Source organism: Sminthopsis crassicaudata, chromosome 1, assembly GCF_048593235.1.
Source record: "Sminthopsis crassicaudata isolate SCR6 chromosome 1, ASM4859323v1, whole genome shotgun sequence".
Lineage (NCBI taxonomy): Eukaryota > Metazoa > Chordata > Mammalia > Dasyuromorphia > Dasyuridae > Sminthopsis > Sminthopsis crassicaudata.
The window spans coordinates 395,137,141-395,164,330 of record NC_133617.1 but is presented as its reverse complement, the minus strand read 5'-3'; the positions used below and the strand labels follow the sequence as shown (position 1 = coordinate 395,164,330).

The window sequence follows — 27,190 nt, the reverse complement described above, 5'->3', positions numbered from 1 at the left end:
AGGACCCACGCTTCTCTCTGACCTTCTCCCACAACCCTGAGCTAATTACCAAGCCTCTGAATTAGCTCTGGACCAGTAGAACCCACAGATATTGGGAGTGCAACAAATTTCCAGCAGAAGACAATTTTGAAGATGGCCAGAAAAGGTCTGTTTCGATTGGAAACAGAAGAGAGGCAGCCAGCACAAGCAGCTGAATACAAACGGCAGTGTAGACAGCAGAGAGTTGGGGCAGTGGCAGCTCCATGCCACAGAGAAACTACAGGGAGGAATCTACAGCAGTATTGGCCACTCTGCCCTGCTGCCCTAGTTGCAAGCCAGAAGATCAGCAGAGAAGTTATAAAACATCCAACACAAACTCAAAAAATCAATAGTGAATCCCAAAACGCCAGATTCTCACAGAATCTGGCTATAGTCACTGAGCACTGACTCTGCAGCTGCTGCTGCTTGTAGCAGTTTGGAAAACCCCCCTTGCCTTAAAAACAGATCTCAATGAATGTTGGAGGTGCTGTGGGAAAACTGGGACACTGATACATTGTTGGTGGAGTTGTGAAAGAATCCAACCATTCTGGAGAGCAATCTGGAACTATGCCCAAAAAGTTATCAAACTGTGCATACCCTTTGATCCAGCAGTGCTGCTATTGGGCTTATATCCCAAAGAGATACTAAAGAAGGGAAAGGGACCTGTATGTGCCAAAATGTTTGTGGCAGCTCTTTTTGTAGTGGCTAGAAACTGGAAAATGAATGGATGCCCATCAATTGGAGAATGGTTGGGTAAATTATGGTATATGAATATCATAGAATATTATTGCTCTGTAAGAAATGACCAGCAGGATGAATACAGAGAGGCCTGGAGAGACTTACATCAACTGATACTGAGTGAAATGAGCAGAACTAGGAGATCATTATACACTTCAACAACAATACTTTATGAGGATATATTCTGATGGAAGTGGATATCTTCAACATAGAAAAGATCTAACTCAGATCCAACTGATAGACAGAATCAGCTACACCCAGAGAAGGAACACTGGGAAATGAGGATAAACAGTTTGCATTTTTGTTTTTCTTTCCAGGTTATCTTTACCTTCTAAATCCAATTCTTCCTGTGCAATAAGAAATTCGTTTCTGCACACATATATTGTATCTAGGATATACTATAAATATTTAACATGTATGGGACTGCCTGCCATCTAGGGGAGGGGGTGGAGGGAAGGAGGGGAAAATTCAGAACAGAAGTGAGTGCAAGGGATAATGTTGTAAAAAATTACCCATGCATATGTACTGTCAAAAAAAAAAGTCATAATTATAAAATTAATTTTTTAAAAAAGTACCTAAAAAAAAAAAAATGAAGTCCCAAAAGGTGATATGAACTGATTCCCATCACAAAAGGCTCTCCCAGAAGAAATTTAAAAGGATCTTAAAAGACAGCTAGAAGAAAAATGGGGAAAGGAAATGAAAATTTTGCAAGAGGTTTGGAAAAAGCAACACAAAATAGACTTAGTGAAATGGAAAAAGCATATAACCCATTAAAATATAGATTTGACAAAATAAAAAAAAAAACCCTCAAAAAAACAGAATTTGTGAAATGGGAAAAGAAAACTCCTTAAAAAACAGAATTTGTGAAATGGGAAAATTCCATAGAACAAAACAATGCATTTAAAAATTCAATTGAACAAATACAAAAAGTAAACAATGTAAATGAAGAAAATAATTCACTAAAAATCAGAACCGAACAAATGAAAATGAGTAATTCAATGAGACAAGAAGAATCAGTCAAGCAAAACAAAAAAACAAACAAACAAACAAACAAAAACCTGAAGAAGTAGGAAAAAATGTGAAATTCCTTAATGGGAAAACAACTGATCTGGAAAACAGATCTAGGACAAACAATCTAAGGATTATTGGACTCCCTGAAAACCATGATGAAAAAAAAGAGCCTATACACTATTTTTCAGGAAATCAAAAGAGAACTGCCCCAATGTTTTAGAATCAGAAGGTAAAATAGCCATCGAAAGAATTCACCAAATACCTCCTAAAAGAAACCCCAAAATTAAAATTACAATAAATAACGTGGCTAAATTTCAGTACTATCAGACCAAGTAAAAAATATTATAAGCAGCCAGAAAAAAAACAATTCAAATACCAAAGAGCCACAATAAGGATTACCTAGTATCTAGCAGCTTCCACCTTAAAGGATGGAAGGGCCTGGAATCTGATATTCCAAAAGACAAAGGAACTTGGAATGCAGCCAAGAATAAATTATCTAGTTAAACTGAGCATTTTTTTTTTTTCAGGGAAGATGATGATGTACAGTCAATGAAACAGGTGAATTCCATTTATTTCTGATGAAAAGACCAGAGCTAAACAATAAATTTGACCTCCAACTACAGAACTCAAGAGAAGCATAAAAAGGTAAAAAGAAAAGAACTCTTGAGAACTGTATTTCTGTTATGGGTATATAAGAGAGTGCATCTATAATATGATTTTAATGTTAGAATATAAAAAAGAAACTAGAAGTGGAAAGGGGATTGCACTGGAAAAAGGGAAAAATGGAAGTAAAATGAGTAAAATTACATCTCAGGAAGAAACAAAGAAAATTTATTATAATTGAGGGAAAAAAGGGAGAGGGATGAACATTATGTGAATCAGATTATAGTGTCTACAGCACTCGTCTTTAACGCAACAAGATGCTGACACAGGCTGTCAGGGAAATACTATCTCCTGGAGACAATGAAAAACCTTGGATGAAGGGGTCACAGGATCCCCCATTCCATCCCCCACCTCATTCTGTACATGAGGAATTGAGGCCCAGGGCTAAATTTCAAAATTTAGCCCAGGGCTAAAATCTTTGACTCCAACTCCAGTCCTTTTCTCATTGTATATGCTTTTGTCAAACTGAAGATTCTGTAGTTTCCAGAATTGTAGAATTTTGAGAACAAAAAAGAATGTTAGAAGTCATCAAATTAACCACTCTATGTGATAGAAATATTTCTAAAAGAGTCCACAGTATCAGTCTCACATCAAGAGAATACAGGGTAAGTAACAAGTTCTGGAATGGCTCTACTGACCAAGGCATGCCCTAGCTTCTAATCTCTGGCAGAACTCTGGCATGTGGATGGCTAAAGGGATACACTGGGACCAGTAGCTGAATCACTGGATGGGTTGTTTATTATTCCTTTGAATAACTGCGTCTCAGAAAAATAAAGATATCGAGTTCAAGGTATCAGCAGGAGCTCAGGGTATGCTGTGATTTGGTGCTGGTCTATCACTCTACTTACTGCCAGAAGCAAGCAGGAGCTTTGTGGGGTGCTCAGCATGAGGGATGCAGAAAGTCTTCATATATTCTGCTTCCCAATCCCTGTGAAATATACAGCAGTGGGTCTGGACTGGATATGATGGGGAGGAAGAAGAAGAAGGGGACTCTTAAACAGTCTGGTCTCTAAGAAGTTCCTGCCCACTAGGCTTTCCTTTGCATCACAGCTGGTTCTGAGAGTGCCTGGTCTTGCAGCTGTTGAATAAGTTCCTCCACATATACTTTGAACAGAGGGACAGGATCCTGAAAAAGAAAGAAAAAATCGATGAAGGTGCTGCAGAGCAGCTGGCACAAAAAAGAGTAGAATAAGTGTAGTAGAAGTACAAGGGGTCAGAAACATATAAGTGAATGATGTTTCCCTTTTCCAGCCTTGGCTGCTACAATTTCTCCTGCTGAGAATGTGACTGTCACCCTTCCCCCCCAATAAACATCCCACCCATTATTTAAGGACCTCCTCCTCCTTGAATCTCTACTTTATAAATGATATTTCCATCGTCTCATTTACTAAGTACCTGGCCTCTGTCATGTTCCAATTTGTGTTACATTTATTACTAACATTTCACAAATGTTTAATATTTGTTATGTGCCCAGAGCTTTAGCAGGCATTGAGGATAGAGAAACAATAATAAAATAATTCCTGACCTCAAGAAGTTTCCATTCCTTGAAGAGAGGCTACATGAACACAGGCAAGCAATTATAAAACACATACAAAGTTAATTTTGGGACTAACTTCTTGTAGGAGTCAAGTGTCTACAAGGAGGAGGTGAGGAAGGAGTACATTTCAGGCCTGAGGTGAGGAGGAGTGCAGTTTGTACAAAGACACATATGCAGAGATGAAATGCTGTGAAGATGATAAGAAGCCTGGTTTGGGTAGAACAGGCTGCAGATTAAAGAGTAACATTCAATAAACCTAAAAAGGGAATCAGGAAACACTGTGAAGAACTATAAATGGCAAAGAATAGGTCTATGCTTTATCCCAGACAAAACAAGAAGCTGTTGGAATCTTTTGCAAAGGGAAACAGCAGGGACAGATAAGTTTTAAGAATATAGTTTGGTGGCTCTATGGAAGACGGCCTGGAAGTGGGAAGAGGCCTAAGGCAGGGAGGCTGATAGAAGTTCTTGTCATAGTCCAGTGGAGAGAGACAGAGGATTTGGCTATACAAGTAGAGAAAAGGGAGTGGTCTCAAGATAACTAACTCAATGTGGGAAATAATGGAGAAGGAGGAACTGATACTGTCTTCTATGGTACAGACCTGCCCAGGCTAACAGTGACCAAAGCCAAGAAGATTAGAGTTTGGGGGAGGAGAGAAGATGAGGTCTGATTTAGCTCTGCTGAATTTAAGATACCTCCTGGATATGCAGCTGGAAATATCCAAGAGGCAATTGGTGATGTAGCAAAAGACTGGAGCTCAGTCTTTGTATAGGTTTTATTCCAACTAGATGTAAGCCCTTTGAGGGCCGGGATCTTGATTTATTTATCCCTTTCTCTCCCTCACGTCACTGGATGACTGAACACGGCTCTGAGGAAAATCTCATTCAGCCTTGGCATCCTCACTTATACAATTACACTCCCTACCCCAAAAAGTCGTAAGCAAAGCAAGTGCATGGGATACAAGTTGATATTATTTGTCATCCTTCAAAACCTAGCTGATTCAAAATGTATTCAAATTCTTTATTAAATAAATGTCTACTATGTGCAAGCCCCTGTGCTAGATTATTCCACAGAGCCTTCCTTGACCCCTCCAAGAGGAAGTGATCCATTTTGACTCCCCTAAGTTACTCAGATCTGTCCAATGACTAATCACTTTGTACCTTTTACCATAGTCATTTATGCACATCCAATGCCTCTTACTCAACTACAAATTTTTTTGAGAAACCCTATCTTTTAGCTGATTATTTCTCCTACCATCCAATCTATGGCAGTACACATAGAAAATTTTTAAGTAGTTTGATGTTCAAATCATATGTGAATTAGTTTCCGGCTTCTTAAATTGTGGTTCAAGAACTCATTTGAGGTTTGATTTCTATACCTACTTTATATATACTTGGGGTCATAAAATTTTCTTGGGCGAAAAGGGCTCATGAATGGAAAAAGTTTAAGAAACCCTGGGTTAAGTGTCTTAGTGTTACGGAAATAGAGTACAGAGCAAGGATGTCTATCTATTACTATAATGTACATTTTGTATAGTTTGACCTTTTTGTTTATATTAAGTAAATATGGTAAACTGATATGAGTGGACTGAAGGTAAGAAGGGTGGCCACAATACAGGGATGAAGATAACGGAGAGGTGCAACAGTAGGTCAGAAGGTACAGCAAATGGGAATGGGTTTATTCTTATCTTTTGCCAGGTTTCTTCATAGCTTCATTCCTTATCTTGTGCTATCACTCCTACCCATAAGCTTGAGCTGATGTTGCCTGCCATTGTTTAAGAGTCTCTGCCCTCTCACAAATCAGCTCTCTAGTATCAAATGTAAACAGCCTGAAACACCAGCTCAGTCATCAAACCAACAATAGATACTGCTCTTGCCTTTGAAAGACCCTGTTTTTGATACTCACTTTTTCTTCCAGGAGCCTTTGTTTTTCCACTGCTTCCTCTAATGTCAGTCCAACCCATTCAGCTTCTTCTTCTGGGATCACAAACTCCTATGACATAAAGAAAATAGGGACAATGACCTAAAATCCTGTGGAGTAGAATGGTAATAACAATAATAATTAACATTCAAACATCATTGTAAGATTTGTAAAGTGCTTTAAAAACACAGCTGAAAAAAGCCTGGATTAGGAGAAGACAACTTCAGTTTGAATCTGGCCTATCTAGCTGAATTACTTTAGGTCAGACACTTCCTTTCTCTAAATCTCATTTTTCTAATTTGTATAAAGGAAATAAAAATAGTTATACTACCTACCTCTTGGCCTATCATGAAGCAAACATTTTATATTAATTGCCTGGCACAAAGCAGGTACTTAATAAATTACATTTGTTGGAATGAATGTAACTTTGGTTACTTTATATTCTGTATAATTATCAAGTTTAGTGGAGCAGCCAGTTATGCCAGAGGTTCTTAGAATAAAAGGGAACACCCATTTGAAGAGGAGTGAAGGAGACCTTGGCATATAATTCAGGCCTTGGGGCTAGATGATCTATGTCTAGTTAACTCAAATGGAGGTGCAGAATTTAGCCAGAAAAAATCAGTATAGCTGTTTACCTTGTACTTGTTATAAATGGCTTCTCTCTTTTCTGGATCATCTGGGTGTAGCTGAGGGTCCTTCCGGGCAAGACGTAATAGCATTCCTCGTTTCAAATCCATCCCAAATTTGGAGCATAGATCCTCCTTTGGAGTCTAGAAGTAAAGTCATGCATATCCTAGATTGATCGTGTAAGTATATTTGATTTTTCAATAATCTTCAGGAATTTAAATGAAACATCATCATCATAGTCCTTAGTAGATACCTATTTCTGTTGGGAACAGAGTTGGGCCATATCCAGACCTAATTTAACCTTTCCACTCTCTAATGTGGATGGTCAAGGTCTCTTATGGACTAGATGTAGGACCACTTTACTTTTCCATGGGAGAAAAAATAGGTAAAAATGTTAGTACTAGCTTCTAAAGGAATTGGACAAATAGTTGTTGCTCTAGTCCAGGGTCCCTTAAACTTTTAGGTTAATCAAAGAGCTTTTCAGAACACCTATTCACATTCCCCCTCTTCCACTTTATATATCTTATATAAATTTGCTTTTAGATGCATTTTCACATTAATAATGAAAATTATTTTTTAGCTTTTTATTTTCAAAATAATACATGCAGATAGTTTTCAACATTCACCCTTGCAAAATCTTGTATTCCCAATTTTTTTCTCTCTCCCATTCTCCCAACCCCTCCCTTAAACAGCAAGGGAAAAAAAATTTTAATTTAAAATATTTTACTTTTTCCAATTATATGTAAACACAATTTTTAACATTTAAAAAAAGTTTTTTGATTTCCCAAATCTCTCCTTCCTTCCCTCTGATATCCCCTCATTGAAAAGGCAAGCAATTTGATATGGATTATACATGTGTAGTCATGCAAAACATAGGAAAATATCTTTAAATAAACTAATTCTATGGAGTGGCTTTCATTCTAGACTAATCAATGGACCATTCAATAAGTTCTGGACCATATTTAAAAAGAGTGACCTTGATGATCATCTAGTTCAATCCATTAGGAACTCTTTCTACTATATTTTGAAATCTGAACACACATTGTGATCTACACCCAATTCTAGTTTAGAGTTTGAAGCCCTCTAATGATAGAAAAGCCCCACTATCCAAGACAAGTCTAGTCCAATCTTTCATTTTGGATTATGTGAATTGTTTGGAAGTTCTCCCTTGTATCAGGCCACAATTTGACTCATTACAATGTCTTAGTCTTATTCTCTGAGGCAAAGCAGAACAAATTTAATGCATTAGACGGGGGAGGCAGGTCTGAACCAGTGATTTCATTTGTGTAGGAAGCTCCCTGTGAGAAAACCCTTTATCAATGAATAACAGAAACCATTTTGTAATGTACAGAGAGTTGTCAGAGGGCACTGACAATTTCAAAGATTTGCCAATAATCACACAGAGACTGGACCTGAACCTAATTTGTCCTGACTAGCTCTCTATCTCTATGCATCCTACCATGGGGCATAATAACAGAACCCATTTTCCATATGACTGTCCAAAGTATGATAGGCTCTTCAGACACAGAGCTCAAATATTGGAAGGGAATCCTCATGAGTCATTTTTTCCATATGTGGTCTCCATCTCCCATCAAATCTTCTCTTTTCCAAGCTAAACACAGTTTTTTTTTTTTTTTTTTAAATAATAGCTTTTTTCAAAATACATGGAAAGATAGTTTTCAACATCTACTCTTGTAAAACCTTATGTTCCAAATTCTTCTGCCTTCCTCCCCATCTGCCCCATTCCCTAAACAGAAAGTAATTTAATATAGGTTAAACATGTGCAATTCTTCTAAACATATTTTCACATATATCATGTTGTGCAAAAAAAAATCAAATCAAAAAGGAAAAAAGTAAGAAAGAAAAAAACAAGCAGCAAACAACCAACAATGGTGAAAATACTATGTATCCATAGTTTATATATTGTTAGTATATATATTCATAACAGTTCTTTCCATTGTTCCTCATCTTACCTACTTTTCAATTCTCCCTTCATCCAAGATATGGCCCAGATTTTCAAGCTTGTCACATTCTTAAAATGTGAATTGATACAGTATATAAACGTTATGGAATATTATTGTTCTGTAAAAAAACAATTAGCAGGATGATTTCAGAAAAGACTTAGAGAGACTTGCATGAATTGATGCTAAGTGAAGTCAGTAGAACCAAGAGAACGTTATACACTGAAACAATAAGATTATACCATGATCAATTTTGACAGATGTGGCTCTTTTCAATATTTGTGATGGAGAGAACCATCTGCATCCAGAGAGAGGACTGCGGGGACTGAATGTGGATTACAACATATTATTTTCACCTTTTATTGTTGTTTGCTTGTTTTTTATTTTCTTTCTCATTTTTTCTCCTTTTTGATCTGATTTTCCTTGTGCAGCATGATAACTGTGGAAATATGTATAGAAAAATTCTTGCTGTTTAAGGGAGGGAGAAAAAATTTGAAACACTAGGTTTTGCAAGGGTGAAAGCTGAAAACTATAGATACATATATTTTGAAAATAAAAAGCTAAAAATTATACACACACACACACACACACACACACACACACACACACACACACACATTATACTGTTTTTTATTTTTAAAGTGACCTGAACATTGTGTAACACAGAGTGGACATCAAGATTCTCATTCCTCCCTAAATCTTAAATTCCTAGTTTAATGTCAAGCAATAGCTGTAACCACCAATCTAACTTTAGAGTAAACCTAGCCAGAATAAAATTATCCTGTTTCTAGTTTTTGATCCTGCCTCTAAATCAAAAACTTGGCTCTTCTTTTCTTTATCCCTCTCCATAGGCCTAGGGTTTCACCTTGAGGATGTAGAAATCAAATCCATAGGCTTCATCAATTAGGTCGAGAGTTCTCATGGTAACCATTGCTTTGAATTTCTTGTCCAAGATTTCACTGTAAAGCTCTCGTTCATAAAGATGGGGCTTCCAAGTCTTTTTCACACGTCTTGAGAGCTAAAAGCAGAAAAAAGTTTCTAAGAGTATGCAAGCTGTTCCCACATAATTATCAATGCTATTCCAAAAAGAAAAAAGAAACATTTCCCTCCACAACCGTCAATACACACACAGACTTGCTATTTCTTCCACCTTTTCTTTCTTCAAAAAAGGTGCATTCTCTCACCCCATCTAATTCAAGGTTTACTGTTTCTTCTCTTCTGTCTCCCCAAGTGTAGTTTTGTCATCTGTCCTGTTTTAAAGGGAAAGCCTTAAAGATAGGCCACCAAGTACAAAAGCTCTGTAGGTTCATTAGAGACTAGGATCCTGGAAGCTGAGAAGTCTGTTTGAAAGAAGTTATGGATATCTAGTCTATTGAGTATATAGAAAAAAATGTAGAGGAACAAATTTTTTTTAAAGTTACTTTCCAAGTTATACTATATTAAATGGGGCCTACTTTAATGTACTCATGTTGTCAGCTCACCCGGCTGTCACATTTCTACTCTACATCTTCCTATGATATGGTGCCCATCTACCTGGCTCAGCTCTTGCCATTTTCATCCCCATTCATATCTTGAACTATTAGTTAGCTCAGCCTCACAGTTAGTCCCACTTTGATTGCAGGAGTTCTCCCAACAGTAATGACCTTCAAAAAGTTCCATCTTACTGGAAATATATTAAACCCAGTATCATGGTTTACTGGTATTTACATTCCAAGTAACTAAGCACGTGCAAAGACTGGGAGACTAAAACCCATGTGATACCAAAAGGCTAAGTTTAAGCAAAAAAGTGCCAAAGAACACAAGAAAGGTCAGAGGCCATTTGAGTGACCAATGGGAGGTGATCAAAGAAGACATTCCTCTACATCATATTATTATTGGCTCAGCAACAGCTAAAAGTGGGAAGAGCCTCTTGGCAGAACAGGGAAAAGGAAGGGAAGACTTAACTCTTGTCTCCCCAACCCCTCCTAATATCCAAGAACCTGCTACTACCAGAGGGAGAAAGAAAGGCCATTGGCCTTTCACTTTCCTACCATTCAAACAATGATGCTGCCATGGAAGGAGCACTTGCAGAATCAAAAAACCAGAGTCCAAGTTCTCATTTCAACAATAATCCAACATTAACAAAGTAATTTTCCTTTTCAGAATGTGTTTTCTTATTTGTATATGGGGACAATTCTATTTGTACCACCAATCTCTAATCTAATTCAACAAGCATTTTATTAAATCCCTATTCTCTACAAGGCATCATATTAGGTACTGGGGATACAAATACAAAAATGAAAAACTTCACAGGATCATACAAGGTTAGGAAAATATTTTGTGGATCCCTATATATAAACATGAACTTATTAATAGCAATGTTCTTTTTTGAAAATTAAAAAATCTTACTTAGAATATCACTAAAACTCCTACAAATTTTTTATCTTTGTGCAGTTACAGTGGCATTCGGTTAGCAGAATAATTATTTTCGCTTCTAAATTAAGAAAACTGAAGATAACTTTGAGTTACATCTCTTTAAAATGATTGGAGTTATGGTAAGTCACTCTACGGACTTGAGAAAAGCAGACCAGACTTTCTACTCTCTTCTGGGATCACACTATACCACCCTCACCAGCCATACATCCTTCTTCCAGCACATACACACACACACACACAGAGACACAGGTACCTTGTCATTGTTGGTATATCTATAACCACTGATCCAGCCCTCACCGCCCCAGAGCCCCTTCTGGGATTCAGGGGGAAAGTAGAGTGGGATGGGAACATCCTGAACAAGCTCACGTTGTCCATTCTTTGGATTTATCTTGTACTTGACCCCATGAGATTTATAATGAACTGCAGTGGGTGTCCCTTCATTCTTCAGGGACTTGAGGTAGTGCTCAGGGAGACGAGAATAAATCCCCTGCTTTAGCTTCAAGGTTTTCCAGAGTTTAACAGGGTACTTGTGCAGCGGCATTAGGGGAAGAGTTACTGTGAAGGAAAAATGCCCTAAATTATTTCTAGTACCATCACTCACATTAGTAATTAAAACATCATAGGATTTAGAGCTAGAAAGAATTTCCAAGGGTTCTCAACCTAAGGTTTATAGATGCTCATCTTTGTTTGGGGACAAAGCTCAGGGAGTCTATGGACCTGGACATGGGGGGGAGGGGATATTTATTTTCATTAACATCTAACTGAAATTTAGTATTTCCATCAATTATAAATTTGAAAATACCCTGATCCAGTGTATCTTTTGTTTTACAGCTGAAGAAAGTGAGATCCAGGGGCAGCTAGGTGGTGCAGTGGTTAGAGCACCAGCCTTGAATTCAGAAGAACCTGAGTTCAAATCCCACCTCAGACACTAGCTGTGTGATGCTGGGCAAGTCACTTAACCCCAACTGCCTCAGCAAAAAAAAAAAAAAAAAAAAAAAAAAAAAAAAAAAAAAGAAAGAAAGTGAGATCCAGAGATAATACAATGACTTTCTCAGTCACATGAATAACAAGTAATAGGGCTGGCTTTTATTAACTCAGGGTTAACCCAGCCTTCTACAATCTGGTCCCTATAGTGTCACTGCAAATCTGGGCAAATCACACCCACTTTCAGGTCCAATTTCTCAGGCTTTTTGCATTCCCCCCTGCAAAGTGAAGGAGTTAATAAAGTAGGGACCTCTAAAGTCATTTTCAATGTTGACATTCTATAATTTTATGTTTTAAGGTTCCTTTTCAGTTCTGCCATTTTGTACCCTAACTTTACTATAGATAACTAACTTACAATAATATTATTCTAAACTGGGCTATGCTCTGCCCCGAGAAAAGGCCTTGAACTTTATTTAATAGCTGACATTCTTCCTTATTTATCCAGGGAAGGCAATCATGCAATCAGAGGAGTATTCATTCACTCAATTAACATTCAGTTTTCCCACTAAAAATGGGAACATTGCCTCCTATACCTCTCATTATGTTATATGGGAAAAACAACATTTAAAAATAAAAGGACATTTTACTGTTGGGGGCAGAGACTTCTACTTATTTATTTTCCTTATGAGCTGAGAGGGAGTAAGACACTAGTTGAGTGAACAAGTAATCCAATACCAGCACAGCCATGCAGTGGTGAGCTAGGAAGTACTTGAGAGCTTAGCTGGGAGAGCAAAGAATCCATATTTGTGTCTGTGGGAAATCTGGAACTTTTTAGTTCCGTCTTGAGGAGGATGCTGATTTTAGCCAGAGAAGAAGACTTAGGAGGGATGGGACAGCTGCTTTTGCAGCTGTGAGATAAGAGGGAGACACAGAAGGGCTGTGTGTGAGTCTGTGTGTGTGGTGTATCAGTGTGTGTGTGGTGTGAGTGTGTGTGGTGTATGTATGGTGTGTGTCAGTGTGAGTGTGTGTGGTATATGTGTGTGGTGTGAGTGTGTCAGTCAGTGTGAGTGTGTGTGGTGTGAGTGTGTCAGTGGGAGTGCGTGGTGTATGTGTGTCAGTGTGAGTGTGTGTGGTATATGTGTGTGTGGTGTATGTGTGTCGGTGGGTGTGTGAGTGTGGTGTATGTGTGTCTGTGTGAGTGTGTGTCAGTATGTGAGTGTATGTGGTGTATGTGTATGTGTGTCTGTGTGAGTGTGTGTGGTGTGAGTGTGTGTCAGTATGTGAGTGTATGTGGTGTATGTGTATGGGTGTCAGTGTGTGAAGAGTCTGAGTGTGTGTGTGAGTGTGTTGGGGGTGAGCGGGGAGATGGCGCTCTGCGGCAGATTTTGACCCGACACCATTTGGAACTTAACCATCACACCCGAGCGAACACTGGGAAGCTCTGGTGGTCCTGTTTCAGTACTCCCTGAGTGCCTGTGACAAAATCCCTCGGACCCTCTGGGCCTGAGTCCCTGCTCTGCAGCAGAGGCCCGGGCTGGGCAGGGTCTGGGACCCCTGTAACTCTCCAGCTGGTTCTCTAACGTCTCTGGGTCAGAGGTCCGTGCCCGGGAGGAAATGGCGCCTCCGCGCTAACAGCTCTCTGGGAGCACTGGGGAGCTGTGTCTCAGTGTAACGGAGGAGCACAGATCAGTGGGGGCGCACTAATCCGGGCCGCTAACCTCCCACAGTCATTTCCTCTCTTGGGCCTCCTGGCCTACATAAGCGGGGGGCCAGCCTAGAATTCTTCTTCCCTCCCAGTGCTAACATTTTCTGATCCAGGTTCTGAACCTCCGCACACCTTCCTAAAAGGCGGCCGTGCGATCTGTCCTGCAGATCAGGTTACAGAAACCGGGGCGCTGCTGCTTGTTGGGGAGCTCTGTGGGGGGTCAGAGTCCGCCTCTGCGCGGCCCCGGGGATCTCTCGGTCAGGTGACAGCAGGGCGCCCAGCCCCCTCCCCCGTACGGCCCCGAGGGCCTTTCTCAGGCTGGGACCTCATCCCCAACGCCCGCAGAGCTCGGAGAGAGCTCCCAGGCCATGCACCTGAGAACGGGGCCCTCCACCACATCCCACGTTAAAAGATTTCTAATGACGGGAGGTTCGCTGCTCGTCGCCGCGGGGAGAGTCGAGTCCCCAGAACTTACTCTTAGCCCTTCCCCCCCCCCCCCGGTCCCCTTCTCCCCACAGGACTCCCGGCTTTTCCAGGCCAGGGCTGTCCTCACCTGGGCTCAGAAAAGAGAAAGCAACACCTAGGACGCTATCCCGGCCCCCCACTGACTCCCCCAACACGACAAACTCACAAGCACCGGCGAGGCGAAGGAAGCGGAAGTCGAAGCCGGCGTCCCCTCCGCTCTGACAGGCTGGAGAATCTGTCCATTTCCGTCTTGGCCCGCCCCACCGGGGATCGTGGGAAATGCTTACAAAAAGAGGGCGGAGCGCAAAGGAGGTGGGCTTCCGAGGTGGGCGCGGGCGGAGGCAGAGTTCCCTCCCCTCACCCCCACCCTTCTCTAAGCCTTGGGTTCTGCTTCCACCGCGGCAGCAGTTCCCCACTCTGGGGCGAGTGGGTGGGGCACTAGGTCCTCCCCTCCCGGTGGGGTGCAGCCGCTCTCCCTGCCTCTATTTAAGGCGTTCCGGCTCCTCGCCAGCCTCCTCTTATTCCCAATGGCTCCTCAGTTTTTCAGCCCCGCGGGAGCGGAGTCGTCCCCTAGATGGGCCCTCCCCTCCGGGGGCGTCAGACCCCACCCACTCCGCAGCCAGCTCTCTCCTTCGGGATTCTCTCACCTAAACGTGGGCTGGCGGTCTGAGTGAGACCCACTAGGAAGCTCTGCCCTGGCCCTCTCCTTAAAAACTTTTGGCGACCCCATCCACGCTCATGACTTCAAACTCTGAGCAATCAGTTACTTCTGAGCTTTTATTCCTTGCTTACGTCCAGCCTTGTGGAATGTCTCCATTTAAATATCTTATTATTTAAAACGTTTTTGTGTTTATCGATGCCAGAAAGCGTGCAAAGGATAAGGAAAAACGTATTCTTCAAGTTAATTACAAAGTTCCAGATAGTTGTAGAGAACACGAAAAAAAAAGAGTTCACAGCTTAGCAAATTGGCCCGTTCACATTCTCACACACTAAGTGCGGTTGGAAGACCTAAGATATCCTGTTCTTTTCAACAAGATAACCTATAGGCTCCTGGACTCGATATATCTAAAACAAAATCCAATGCCTTTTTTTACCCCCAAACCTACTCTGCTCATTCCTCTCGGGTGAAAGCACCCTTCTCCCATCACCTAGGTCAGCAACACAGAAGTCATTACCAAGCCTCTCTCTCACTTCCTGTAGTTAGTTGCTAATTTATGCCGATTATATCTCTGGAATCCCTTCTCTTCTCTGCACTCAGAAGTCTGCCACCCTAATAGAGCTTCTTATCACCAGCTTCCTAATCGTCTTCCCTCCTCCCCAATCCTAGCTTCCACACCACAGCCAAATGAATATTTCTAAAGCACAAGACTCATTCATTATTCCTTTCTTCAAAAAGCTCCAGGGTCCCTCAACCTCCTCTAGGTTAACATTTAAACCTTGTTTAGCATTTAATCCCTAATAGAGGCAGCTAGTTGCTTTCGTGATTAAAAGCTTGGAGTCAGGAAAGCCCGAGTTCCAAATCTGACCTCAGACTAGCTAGCTAGCTACCCAGCATCACTTTATTTCTATTTGCCTGTTTCCTCACCTGAAAAATTCAGATTAACAGCACCTATTTCTTAAAGTCGTTATGATGGACAAACGATAGAACAGTACGTGGCCCATAGGAGCACTCTCTGCTAATGTTTGCTATTATTACCCATTCCTAAATCTAGAACCATTTCTAGGGGCAGGATGACTCTTGCTAACTCACTTTTGAATAGACTTATGAGAAAATTGGCCAGGGGTGAGTATATGTGGAAAATGGGGGGCTAAGAGGGGAAAGGTAGAAGGGGGGGAAGTTCCACTGAAAGGATTTTTTTTTTTTTTCCCTGAGGCTGGGTTTAAGTGACTTGCCCAGGGTCACACAGCTAGGAACTGTTAAGAGTCTGAGATCAGATTTGAACTCGGGTCCTCCTGAATTCAAGGCTGGTGCTCTATCCACTGCGCCACCTAGCTGATCCCCACTGAAAGGATTAAGATTAAGAGTCAGACATCTCTCTTCTACAAGATATTTGAAACTCATAACTGGAGAGGACACAGCATTAATTAGTCAAGGTCACTGATTCAGTCCGGCACTTAGCCCAGAGCCTTTCACATGATAGGAGCAATAAATATACACTGAATGAACAAGTGAGTATTCCTGTGTGGAAAAGTTAATTACCTTTGGTCTCAACCCCAGCTGGCCCTGAATTCTGCCTGAGCTCTATTCCAGGATACAGATTCCTTATAGACAAGGATGGTAGAAAGGAGAGGTAAAAGAGAGAGACACTAGCCCTGTGATTTCACATACATTGGCAACTTCCTCTACTATCATACAGTGGCAAATTCTCCAAAGCTTATAAATTATAAATAAAGTGATTTTTTTTCAAGGTTACAGGCAGCAACTTAGTTCTGATGTTTCTTCTAGGCACTGAGGCTGGCTCTCTATCCCATTACGTAGAATTGCCTCTCTGTGGCATGACAGTGCTTAAGTAAGTTCCCCTTAAGGGGTGCTATGTATGTAGCTCTCTATTGACTTGCCCTCAGTTCAATTCTCAGAAAAGAAGCTTTGTTTTTGATCACTGGCTGAGAAGTGATCTTTCTAGATACCAACCCAAGAGCTCCATCATACACGATTGCCCTAATTAGCCTCCTTCACTTAGCCCTGATAAATACAACTTTTTTTCAGAGAGACAGCCCAGCAGCTTCAGGGGAATAGGGATGGAAGTGGGGAGGACACAAGGACAAGGGCTAAAATGGGACAACTCCACTGAGAAATAACCAAAACAAAGATAATAGTGAAACCACCAACACAACCCCATCCATGGGGCTGGCTCCTTTAGTCTCAGAACTGGAGGACAGTCATGCAGCTCTGGGGCCAGGACCGGCTCTGGAGAGCTGGGATGGTATGTGTCTAGATTCTGCTTCTCAGGAAAAGAGATAGAAGCAGTTCTGACATCTTCATTTTCCCCTCTCCCCTACTCTGTCCTTTCTCTCTGGACCTGTCCTCAAATCTGTCAAGTGCCTGGAATTGTGAACTCTGTTCTATCCTTTACTACAGTTCAACAACTTAGGAAGCTGGAGGTCTTCATGAGGTTTCTCTGAATCTCCCATCAAACCAAAAGTTAACTCTTGTTCAGGCAGGAGGGCCACAGGCTCCGATCCCAGATAGACTGTCATCTAACTGTAATGACGACAGATTCCCAGGTCTAGATCCTCCAAACCCCTCAAGCAGAGGGGGAACTGGGATTCAGTAACCAGACTTGGAAGTGTGTGTGTGTGGGGAAGAATATTTCTTCCCTTGGCAGAAATAGAAAAAACTATGCTCAGGACAATTTTATTTAGACAGAAATCAAATAGGAAGCATATCCCCTTTTTTCTTAGAGTGAGAGGAAAAATGGGAGCTGCGAGGTGAGTTGGAAGGCAGGCAGAATCACCCTGTCAGTGGCAGTCCAAGCTGCAGAAGGACAGTTGGGCCACTGGCCTAGTAACTTCATGTCACTGCATAGAGTTCCTCCTGGGTATTCTTACAGAGCTGGTAGCGGCAGGTGAGCTTCTGTGACCAGGCCCAGGGTTCTATGTTCTTTTCACGAGGGGGTAGAAGGAAAGCCACACTGCTGGCCATCAGCACATGCCAGATGCTGTGTGTGTAAAAGTAGTTGTCATTGGTCCCCATGAAGGTGTAGATAGCAATGGCCACAAATGCCAGAGAGATTCCAGGGAGGAGGTAGAAGGCCCATCGCTTCCATGATGTGGGATAACAATGATGTCGATGGATACATCTGTATACCTAAATCACACAAGAAGAGATACACATTCATCTATTAATGACCAAAAATTGAGGGCCCTGTTGCTTTAGGGGAAGGATCTGGATCCTAGTGACAAACCTGTATGTAACTTTGAGTTAGTCTCCTTGAGCTCATTTCTGTCAAATGAGTATTAGTAATTTGTTTGGCTGCCATGTTCTGAGAAACAACAGGCAAACTAAGGTAAGGCAAGAAGCATTTATTAAGCATTCAGATGGTAAACAACTTTATAAACTACAATATGCGGCCATACAGATGGGCAGGGAGAGGAGGAATGGAGACCTCTTGACTTAGGACTTGAGGGAATCAGGGACCTGATCCCCATCCATATTTCCCAGTCATGAATTTGTTACCCTGCCTACTGGGGACAAAATGCCAGAGTAGGGAGGCAGAGACCATGGATTTTCTTCCATCTTAAAAGAAAGACAAGAAGATAGCTGGGAGTAGCTGTTATCATTCTGGGGGGGGAGGGGGAGAGGCATGTATTGGGGGAATTACAGTAGTATGAGCATATATTAATATTATAGTTCAGGTAACACAATGATTATCATTCCCATTTCAAAGAGGAAACTGACCTTCATATGTGGAGCAACTCGCTAATTCATAGCTAGCTTAGGGCAGGGTAGATTAGGAGCTTGAATCAATCCTAAATCCAATGTTGTTTTCATTCTACCTCATCTGTCTTCACTCTAGAGCTGAACTAAGGTAGGCACAAAGCTGCTCCTATCTTCTTTGAACAGCTACTCCCTCCCTATCTCAGGGCCGATGAAACACCAATCAGGGGATTTACCCCGGAAGCCACCATATATCAGTGACTTCTGCCCAGACTCCAGAGTATCCTATACTATCCCATAATATCCTATACTCCTGGCTTTTATCAGATCATCCAGCTAGTCTTTGTAATTGGTCATCAGATAATGTATATTACTGTCTAATACTATGCTAGGCTTCAGACTTTGAAAGATGTTTCTTAGCTCTGAAATTGGGAAATTATGACCAGAGGAAATTAGTCTTCTGTAAAAAGTAACTCATTTAAAGCCTCTCTGCATTTAGGTATTGGATCTATTTAAGTTAACTGGTCTTTGCAAAGGCTAAAAAAGCAAAGATATATGTTTGATCAGGATTGTTTATGGGGTAACCCCTTACCCCCTTACTCTTCTTATGGAGAGTAGCACCTCCAGGAAAAATGATCTGTAAATAAGCAGGTTTTCTCTGTGAACTGGGAGAAATTGGCAATGAGCATTTTGGTCACCATTTTATGTAAATTCTTGTTAAAGCATTTAAATGCTTCTTGCCTTGCCAGTTATTTCTCAGAACATGGCAGTCAAACAAATTATTAAACCACAGGCCCATAATGATCTCAAAGTATGACAGACAAAGCCAGGGCCTGTGCTAACAATGTAATGCAGGGAAAAGGAAGCCTTGTTCAAGTCTGAGCAGCAGTACTGCTTCTGTGCAGAGACCTTCAACAAGGGTAAACTTACTCCCTAGAAAGTATCTGTTTTCTCCTCTGTAAAATGGGGTAGTATTACCTTCTACCACCCATGTAAGGTTACTGTTAAGTAAAGCACTTTGTAAACCATAAAGAGAGAGCAAGTGTGTGATCTTTTTATTTTTCTATCTATCCATCTGTCTTTCCATCCATCCATTTATCTATGAGCTACATATAAATAGCAACAGGTCTATATTAGAAACCAATCTGAGTAAGGAAGTAGAATGAGAACCCTAGTTCTAGACTCTTGCTTTTCATAACTTCATAGACTAATTTCCAATACCATATGAATGTTTGTAGATTTCACCAACATTAATTTGACTACACTTAATTCAGCATATAATATAAGTAGCTAACATTTATATAGTGCCTACTTTGTGGCTGTCACTCTGCTAAGTGATTTTTCAACTATCTCATTTGATTCTCACAACCTCCAGGGAAAGTGGGTACTATTATCCCCATTTTACAGATGAGAAAACTGAGGCAAACAGAGGTTAAATGACTTGCTCAGGGTTACAAAGCTAGCGTTATATAGCTGAGGCTAAATTTGAACTCAGCTTGTCCTGATTCCAGATCCAATGCTCTAAGGACCTCACCTTCAAAATGCTGACTTTTCTTATAGCTTGAGTTTGAGCAGGATGAGGGCAAAAATAGACAGTTTCAAGGTAATAATAGAGATTTGGGGGGTGCAAAAAATAAATATGGTGAGTCAGCAAGCTACCCTACCTTGGTGAGCGCCATGGAATCAAAGAAAGAAACAAGACAAGATACCTTCAGCCAGACTGAGTACCTCAATTTAAGGTCTCAATAAAAATGTGATTACAAAGGCCTGGGTTTCATTACAGGATTCCATCCTACTCTCCAAATAACTCCATGGGATCCTTACCCACATGCTGATCATGATAATGAGGGCGAAGAGGCAAGGGCCCATCATGTTCCAGATGCCCCTCCGGTCCAGCTGCAGGGACATTGCAATGATCAGGGTCCCCAGGACAAAGAGCACCTATAGGAGAAATACCAATAGACCATTAGGCTTCAGCAGCCTCCTCAGCCTTGCCCCAGCCCTCAGATTCTGTAGTGTTGATCAGATAAGGCTTTCCTCTCATTCTATTTCTTCACTGCTAAATTAGATGATTGCATTAAAAAATCTTTCAAGGTTGTTTACACATCTATAATCTATGGTTCAACTCTACATAAGGAAAAACCTCTTGACAATTAGAGCTGTCCACAAGTAGAATGCTCAGAAGATAGTGAGGTTTCCCATTTGCTGGAGGAAAGGATTCCTGTTTGTACCAAGCCAGCTTTGCCCCCTGCTGTATTTCTAGGTAAAGAATAGTTGGCACTGCTTGGCCTTACCCTAAGCCCCTAGATTCTTAATTGAGGTAGATCAGTGCTATGCTGAAATGGTCCGATGCTGAACCCAGCTTCCAAGCGCTTCATTCGGGGGAACCTCTCTTTGCTGTTTCTGGCTACTGGCTTGTCTGATGGATGCCAGTGTGGCAGTTCTCTCTGTATTGTCTATGACCTTCTAACTGTTATTTTGTGGAGGACTGGAATGAGGGAAGTCACTGTAGTTTCTCACTGGATTTCTTGATCATTATTCTGGTGTAAATATCATGTTTTTTTCTGGAGTAGATACCAGGGAAGGGATGTGACCATTTGTTTCTCATCTGTCAAGTGGTCCAGGAATCTAGACACATTCTCTCACTGGAATTTCCCAACAACACAGTAGAGAGGAAAGGTATCTCTGAGACCTAAGGAGATAAAAGGGACTTGTCCAAAGTGATAAGGCTGCTAAATGATTGAGCAAGAACTTGAATCTGGGTCTTCTGACCATAAATCCAGAGGTCTTTCCACTATATTAAGCCCAAATTGATCTATTTCCTTGCTCCCAATATTAGTTTATCATGATAGCTAGAGAAATGCCAGTGGCCCTTAAGCACTTCCCTGGCCCCAACTCTTTGCCAGGGCATCCTACAAGGGAGGGAAATACAAGAAATGCTCTGGCCACAGAATGTCCTCTCTCCTCTGGAGCTGGGACCAGAGAAAGTGGCAATCTTGCCCCATACCCGCACCCATGGAAAAACTCAGGACAGAAGAGGGAAGTTTCCTTTTAGCTGGCCTTGGATGCAGCTGATAAGCAAAGCAAAGCAAAAGAGCTTCTTCTCCCTCCTCATTTGTTTGTTTTGACTAGCTTGGTTTCTGGATCTCATCTAAGATCATCTCATAGAAAACTGAACCAGGAAGCTGAGGAGGCAGGGCAAGTAGGGTGAAGATTAGCAGAGGAGGCGGCTCAGGGGAAGAAGGTGCTCTTAAGCATATCCCAACTCCACCTAACAAGTACTATTTCCATTTGCTGTGGAATGCTTAGAATCAGGAAATGAGTTAAATACCACCAGAGTGACTGTTCTTCCTGTAGTTTTCTCAAAAAGAGTGATACCAATTTCATTGTCCTTTTACACTTCCCTGTGCATATTTGCCATTTCAAAATCTCATGTGAGCATGATATTTTGGGACAAGGTCCAGATGCCGAGTTTTCCCCAATTCCTCACAGGGAATAATGAGGAGTGTGCTTTCTGGGAATGGTTTCCTGCTCTTTCCCATTCTCCCAAACAGTCCTGAGGGATTCCTAGAAGGAAGTGAACCATCCCCTGATTTCAACAACACTTACATATTTCACAAAAGTCTTTACTCGAGACATGCAGAGGATTGTAACCCAGATGGACACCACAGAGCCCAGGAAATCACAGTACTGGAGCGTGTCATAGTCCATGATGCACAGCACTGCTACCCCAGGCTGGTCACAGGCATGATAGAACTTCAGGGGGAAGGAAGGGGAAATCAGAGGTCAGACTCCAGCCACCCACTTCCAGATTCTCTGCTCCTCTGCCCAGGAAGTCTCAGCATCATTTCTAACTCATTCTTTCTCATGTTTCCCATCTCCAGTCATTAAACCCACAGATTACTTTTGTTTTCACTTTTATACTTTTATTGTTACTACACTAAGCCAGACCCTCAAATTTTCTCACCTGCTTTATCAGTCTTTTAACTAGTCTCTCTATTTCTAGTCTTTCTCTGCTATAAAAGTGTTCCTTATTGAGGACAGGATAAAATACAAAATCCTTAGCCCAGCACTTAAAGCTGTCAATAATCTGATAAGTCAAGGAGGCAGAATGAACACTGAATTTGGAGAAAAAGGACCTGTATTCAAATCCTACCTTGGATACCAGGGGTACTCTGGGCAAGTCACTTGGCCTGCTTGGGCCTCAATATGCTCATGTGTAAATGAGGGGATGAGATCTACTAGGTGACATCTGAGGTCCCTTTTAACCCTGAATCTATTAGCTTGAATTCTAGCTTTATTTCATATGACTACCCTTTCACTCTAGCCAAACTAAACTCTTTGCTGACTTTCAATTCTCTTCTGTACTTGTTGGTTCCCATACCTCTGTCCAGGCACCATCTATTGAAATTCTCCCCCTGCACCCTCCAAACACATTATCACCACCAGGTCCTTCCTGCCTCTCCTATGTCAACCCCATTCTACTCTGCATTATATAGTCACTTGTGGATACTCAGTCATATGTAAACTCTAGGAAGGCCAAGTTTGTATTTGTCCTCTCAGGGCTTACTGAGTACTTTGCACACACCATTCACTTAGTCAATGCTACTGCATGAATTAATGGAATACTACTGCTAACTTCTGGGAAGGCCCCTCCTCCTGAGATACCCTTCCAGAGAGGCTTTCTCTGAAATGCTAGTTCCTTAAAGAGATGCTCATACCTGACAAACTGCCTTTAAAAGAACTCCCAAGCAAGCCCTTTCCAGGGAGTGGGAAAGACTGGATGGGAGGAAAGAAAAAATATATGATGGACATGGTGAGAATGAATGGGAAATGAAAAGAAGTACCGTCGAGAAAAACATGGTGTAGCTGTAGACAGACGCTTCAACCAGGTAGTGGCGGCAGACAGCGACAGTGACAGGGAGCAGGAACATGAGGTTGCTGAGGGTGAGCAGCAGGGTGGCCAGGTTCTGCTGCGCCACTGTTTGGGCCTTAGAGTCATCAGTACAGCTCCAGCCCTGCCAGCCTGCACGGATGGAAGGGAGACTCATGCAGTAACTGCTGGAAATTAGGAGGGGCATGAGGGCAAGAGATATCCCACAACCAGAGGGAGGCTAGCACTTAAAACTTGCTCCCCAGGCTAAATCCTACCCAACATTTCCTCACCAATCTATTAATTTGTAAACTTCTTCATAGTTGGGGAATTGAAACTATTTGTAAATAAATGAAATCACTTAATAAATTATTGCTAAATTAATTAAGCTTGCTCCCTAGTGCTGTTAGGAGATTGATCCCTTCTCTATAATAATAATAAGAGTGATGATGATTGCTAATATTTATGTAATATTTACAAAGTGCTTTAGATATATAGGCTTTCATTTGATTCTCATGACAATCCTTCCAATAAATTGCTAGTCCAGTTTTTCCTTTTTTTTCCTTTTAGTTCACTTTAGTCAGAGATCAACTGTTTTTTGTTGTTGTTGTTGTTTTTTTTTTTTAGTCTTTCTAGCAACTAAAGGGGGAAAAAAAGCAAAAGCAAATAACTTAGGGTGCACAGAATTGACAAGTTACAGAACATGGAGATGTTACTAAGAAATGTTTGCTTCCTCAGGGTTTCATAAATCTGATCAAGAGGGCTTTAAACTAAAAAGGGAAGAGGAGGAAACTGCCCTCATAGATCTGACAAGTCAGATACCATAGGTCATAAGAACAGCTTAGAAAGAATATCAAATAAGAAGCTCAGTAATTCACAGAAGACAATATTCAAAAAGAAAGCCAATAATAAAACTGGTGGGTTTAGATGTCGATATATAAACACACAAAGTGTAAATAAGAAACTAGATGAAGTAAAAATCCTAGCATAAGGAGAAAAATCTAACCTCATAGGAGTAGCACTAAGATTTGGTAGGATGGCATACATTCAAAAGGCATACAAATGGCTGTTAAAAGGGTATATTTCACTAAAAAAGGAACAGAAGAAATAAAAGGGTAAATAGTAACCTATGTTATGAAGTTATACTTGTGTGAGGAAACCAAAGAATCAGTGGAGGAAATCATAGTAGGGAGCAGCTGGGTGAAGATCAATGGAGAGATAAAGAGAAGGAATGTTTTTTTTATGGGAATATGCAATGAAGACTTAGAGAAGGAAAACAGAAGAATAATTTAGGAAAGAGAACACAAATTTGCCACACAGGCATATTATAGTGGAGATGGAAGAATTTTATTCACTTGACAATTGCTGGAGTTCTCTGCCTAAGTCAAGCATTTGAATAATGGTTTCTTTCTTTCTTTCTTTCTTTTTTTTAAAGATGAAGGGAAGATTTTTATGAATGGATGCAAAGTAAAATAAATAGAACAATACAACAGATGCAAACACTACAAAATAGAAAGGAAAAAAAAACCGAATATTTTATGATGACCAAAATCAAAAAACCCTGATACTTTATGATGACCAAAACTGACCGTGGAAAAAGAGTTCAACAAATGCATCTTCTCTTCTTTTTCTGCAGTATGTGCTATCAGTCATAGTCAATACGTTGGTTACTTTTGTTAAACTTTAAAAAAAAATACTTGTAACAAGGGATGGCTAGCTAAAAAGAAAAAGAGAAAGGACATGTTTGGAAATAAAGGTAATATAAAGATAAAAGACATCAATAAAAATAAGGGTATTTAAAAGTTTAAGGGAAAATGAAAGGGAAAACTGATATTCTAGACCTAATTGTGACTACCAAGGAAGACCTAGTTGCTTATGCAGAAATTATGGGAAATTTAGAGAGGCACATTAGCATTTTTGAAAGAAGAGAAAAAATGCATTGTCTGATATACAATTTAGCATTTAGGAGGATGAAGTTTCTAAAGACCCTGTGATGATTGGTTAGAGGAGTGAGGACTACTGAATTTAGGATGGAAAATGCTTTCTGCATTCAGAAAGAGAACTATGGAGACTGAATGTGGATTGAAGCATAGTGTTTTCACCCTTTTGTTGTGGTTGTTGTTTGTTTGCTTGTTGTTTTTTCCTTTCTTGTGATTTCTTTCACCTTTTGATCTAATTTTTCTCGTACATCATGACAAATATGGAAATATGTTTAGAAGAGTTACACATATTTAAGCCATATCAAATTGCTTGTATCTTGGGGAGGAGGGAGATAAGGAGAAAAATTTGGAACACAAAGTTTTACAAAACTGAACGTTGATGACAAATATGGAAATATATTTAAAAGGATTGCACATGTTTACCTATGTCAGATTGCTTACTGTTTTGAGAAGGGGGAAGATAAAGAGAAAAATGTGGAACACAAAAGTTTTACAGAAATGCATATTGAAAACTAAGCATGTGGGACACTGATAAATTGTTGGTGGAATTGTGAATACATCCAGCCATTCTGGAGAGCAATTTGGAACTATGCTCAAAAAGTTAGACTGTACATACCCTTTGACCCATCAATGTTACTACTGGGCTTATATCCCAAATAGATCTTAAAGAAGGGAAAGGGACCTGTATGTGCCAAATTGTTTATGGCAGCCCTCTTTGTAGTGGTCAGAAACTGGAAATTGAGTGGATGCCCATCAATTGGAGAATGGCTGAATAAATTATGGTATATGAATGTTATAGAATATTATTGTTCTGTAAGAAATGACCAGCAGGGGGATTTCAGAAAGGCCTGGAGAGACTTACATGAACTGATGCTGAGTGAAATGAACAGGACCAGGAGATCTTTATATACTTCAGCAACAATACTATATGATGATCAATTCTGATGGACGTGGCCCTCTTCAACAATGAGATAAACCAGATCAGTTCCAACAGAGCAGCAATAAACTGAACCAGCTACACCCAGCAGGAGAACTCTGGGAGATGACTATGAACCACTACATAGAATTCCCAATCCCTATATTTTTGTCCGCCTACATTTTTTATTTCCTTCACAGGCTAATTGCACACTATTTCAAAGTCTGATTCTTTTTGTACAGCAAAATAACTTTTTAAGACATGTATACATATATTGTATTTAACTTATACTTTAACATATTTAACATGTATTGGTCAACCTGCCATTTGGGGGAAGGAGAACAAAAGTTAGAACAAAAGGTTTTGCAATAGAATAATTACCCATGCAAATATCTTGTAAATAAAAAGCTATAATAAAAAAAATTGTTGAACTGAAGAAGGAAAAAAAAAAAGAAAACTATGCACGTATTTGGAAAAATAAAATACTATTTTAAAAAAGGAATTAGGGTTAATGAACTTGAAGAAGCAACAAAATAGGGCTATAAAAATGTGACCTAGGAATTAGTATTGTTTTTTGTTACTGTAGAAGGCAGATCCAGGAACAAAGCATCAAAGTGGCAGAGGCAGTTTTCAGCCTGGTACAAGGAAATCCTGACAACTATAGCTGTCCTAAAATGGAATAGATGGCCTCAGGAAAGAGAAAATATCCCTCCCACTGGAGGCTTTCACATGGAGACAAATGTTCACTTGTCAGAGATATCACAGAAAAAAATTCCCATTAAGACATAGATTGGACTAGATGATATTTGAGATATTTTTTAATACTAACATTCTGTGGCAGAAGTCAGTACAGCTTCCAAACTAACCAGTCCCCATTCCTATTTAGCACTTAGACCCAGTTTCCTCTGAGAGGAAGGCCCTATCAGAATTGTCCTTTTCCTATTCTCCTTTCATTAAGTTTTGGGGTCAGGATAACTCCAGGCACCAAAGAAATCCAATTAAACATTACCAATTGTGCCAGTAGCTGCTAATTTACACATTTGAAAAATGGTTTGTTACATGAACCTCTAGGGAAGAAACTATTCAAGGTCAAACGAGATT

At 40.5% G+C, this 27,190-nt stretch overlaps 2 protein-coding genes across 4 annotated transcripts in view; both read right to left on the bottom strand.

Annotated features, from left to right (window-relative positions):
- Nucleotides 1-2,579: 2,579 nt before the first annotated feature.
- On the bottom strand, nt 2,580-14,581 carry MRPL28 (mitochondrial ribosomal protein L28). 2 transcript variants are annotated; one of them, XM_074279817.1, is made up of 6 exons: nt 14,149-14,581; nt 11,142-11,443; nt 9,339-9,491; nt 6,521-6,655; nt 5,871-5,957; nt 2,580-3,556 (listed from the first exon to the last, which is right to left on the bottom strand). In XM_074279817.1, exons 2-6 carry the CDS (start codon nt 11,427-11,429, stop codon nt 3,458-3,460), a joined length of 762 nt encoding a protein of 253 aa, XP_074135918.1. In that variant the 5' UTR covers nt 11,430-11,443; nt 14,149-14,581; the 3' UTR covers nt 2,580-3,457. The 2 variants fall into 2 exon arrangements, with proteins under 2 accessions (XP_074135918.1, XP_074135919.1); XM_074279818.1 differs by having other exon boundaries at nt 14,071-14,187.
- Nucleotides 14,582-17,321: 2,740 nt separating this feature from the next.
- PGAP6 (post-GPI attachment to proteins 6) overlaps nt 17,322-27,190 on the bottom strand; it is a 29,638-nt gene continuing 19,769 nt past the window's right edge. For both annotated transcript variants that reach the window (XM_074279815.1, XM_074279816.1), the window contains 4 exons: nt 23,208-23,386; nt 21,970-22,116; nt 20,185-20,301; nt 17,322-17,790 (listed from right to left, as the gene is read on the bottom strand). In XM_074279815.1, the coding sequence (XP_074135916.1) occupies nt 17,494-17,790; nt 20,185-20,301; nt 21,970-22,116; nt 23,208-23,386 (740 nt within the window). In that variant the 3' untranslated portion in view covers nt 17,322-17,493. The remainder of the gene's footprint in view (nt 17,791-20,184; nt 20,302-21,969; nt 22,117-23,207; nt 23,387-27,190) is intronic.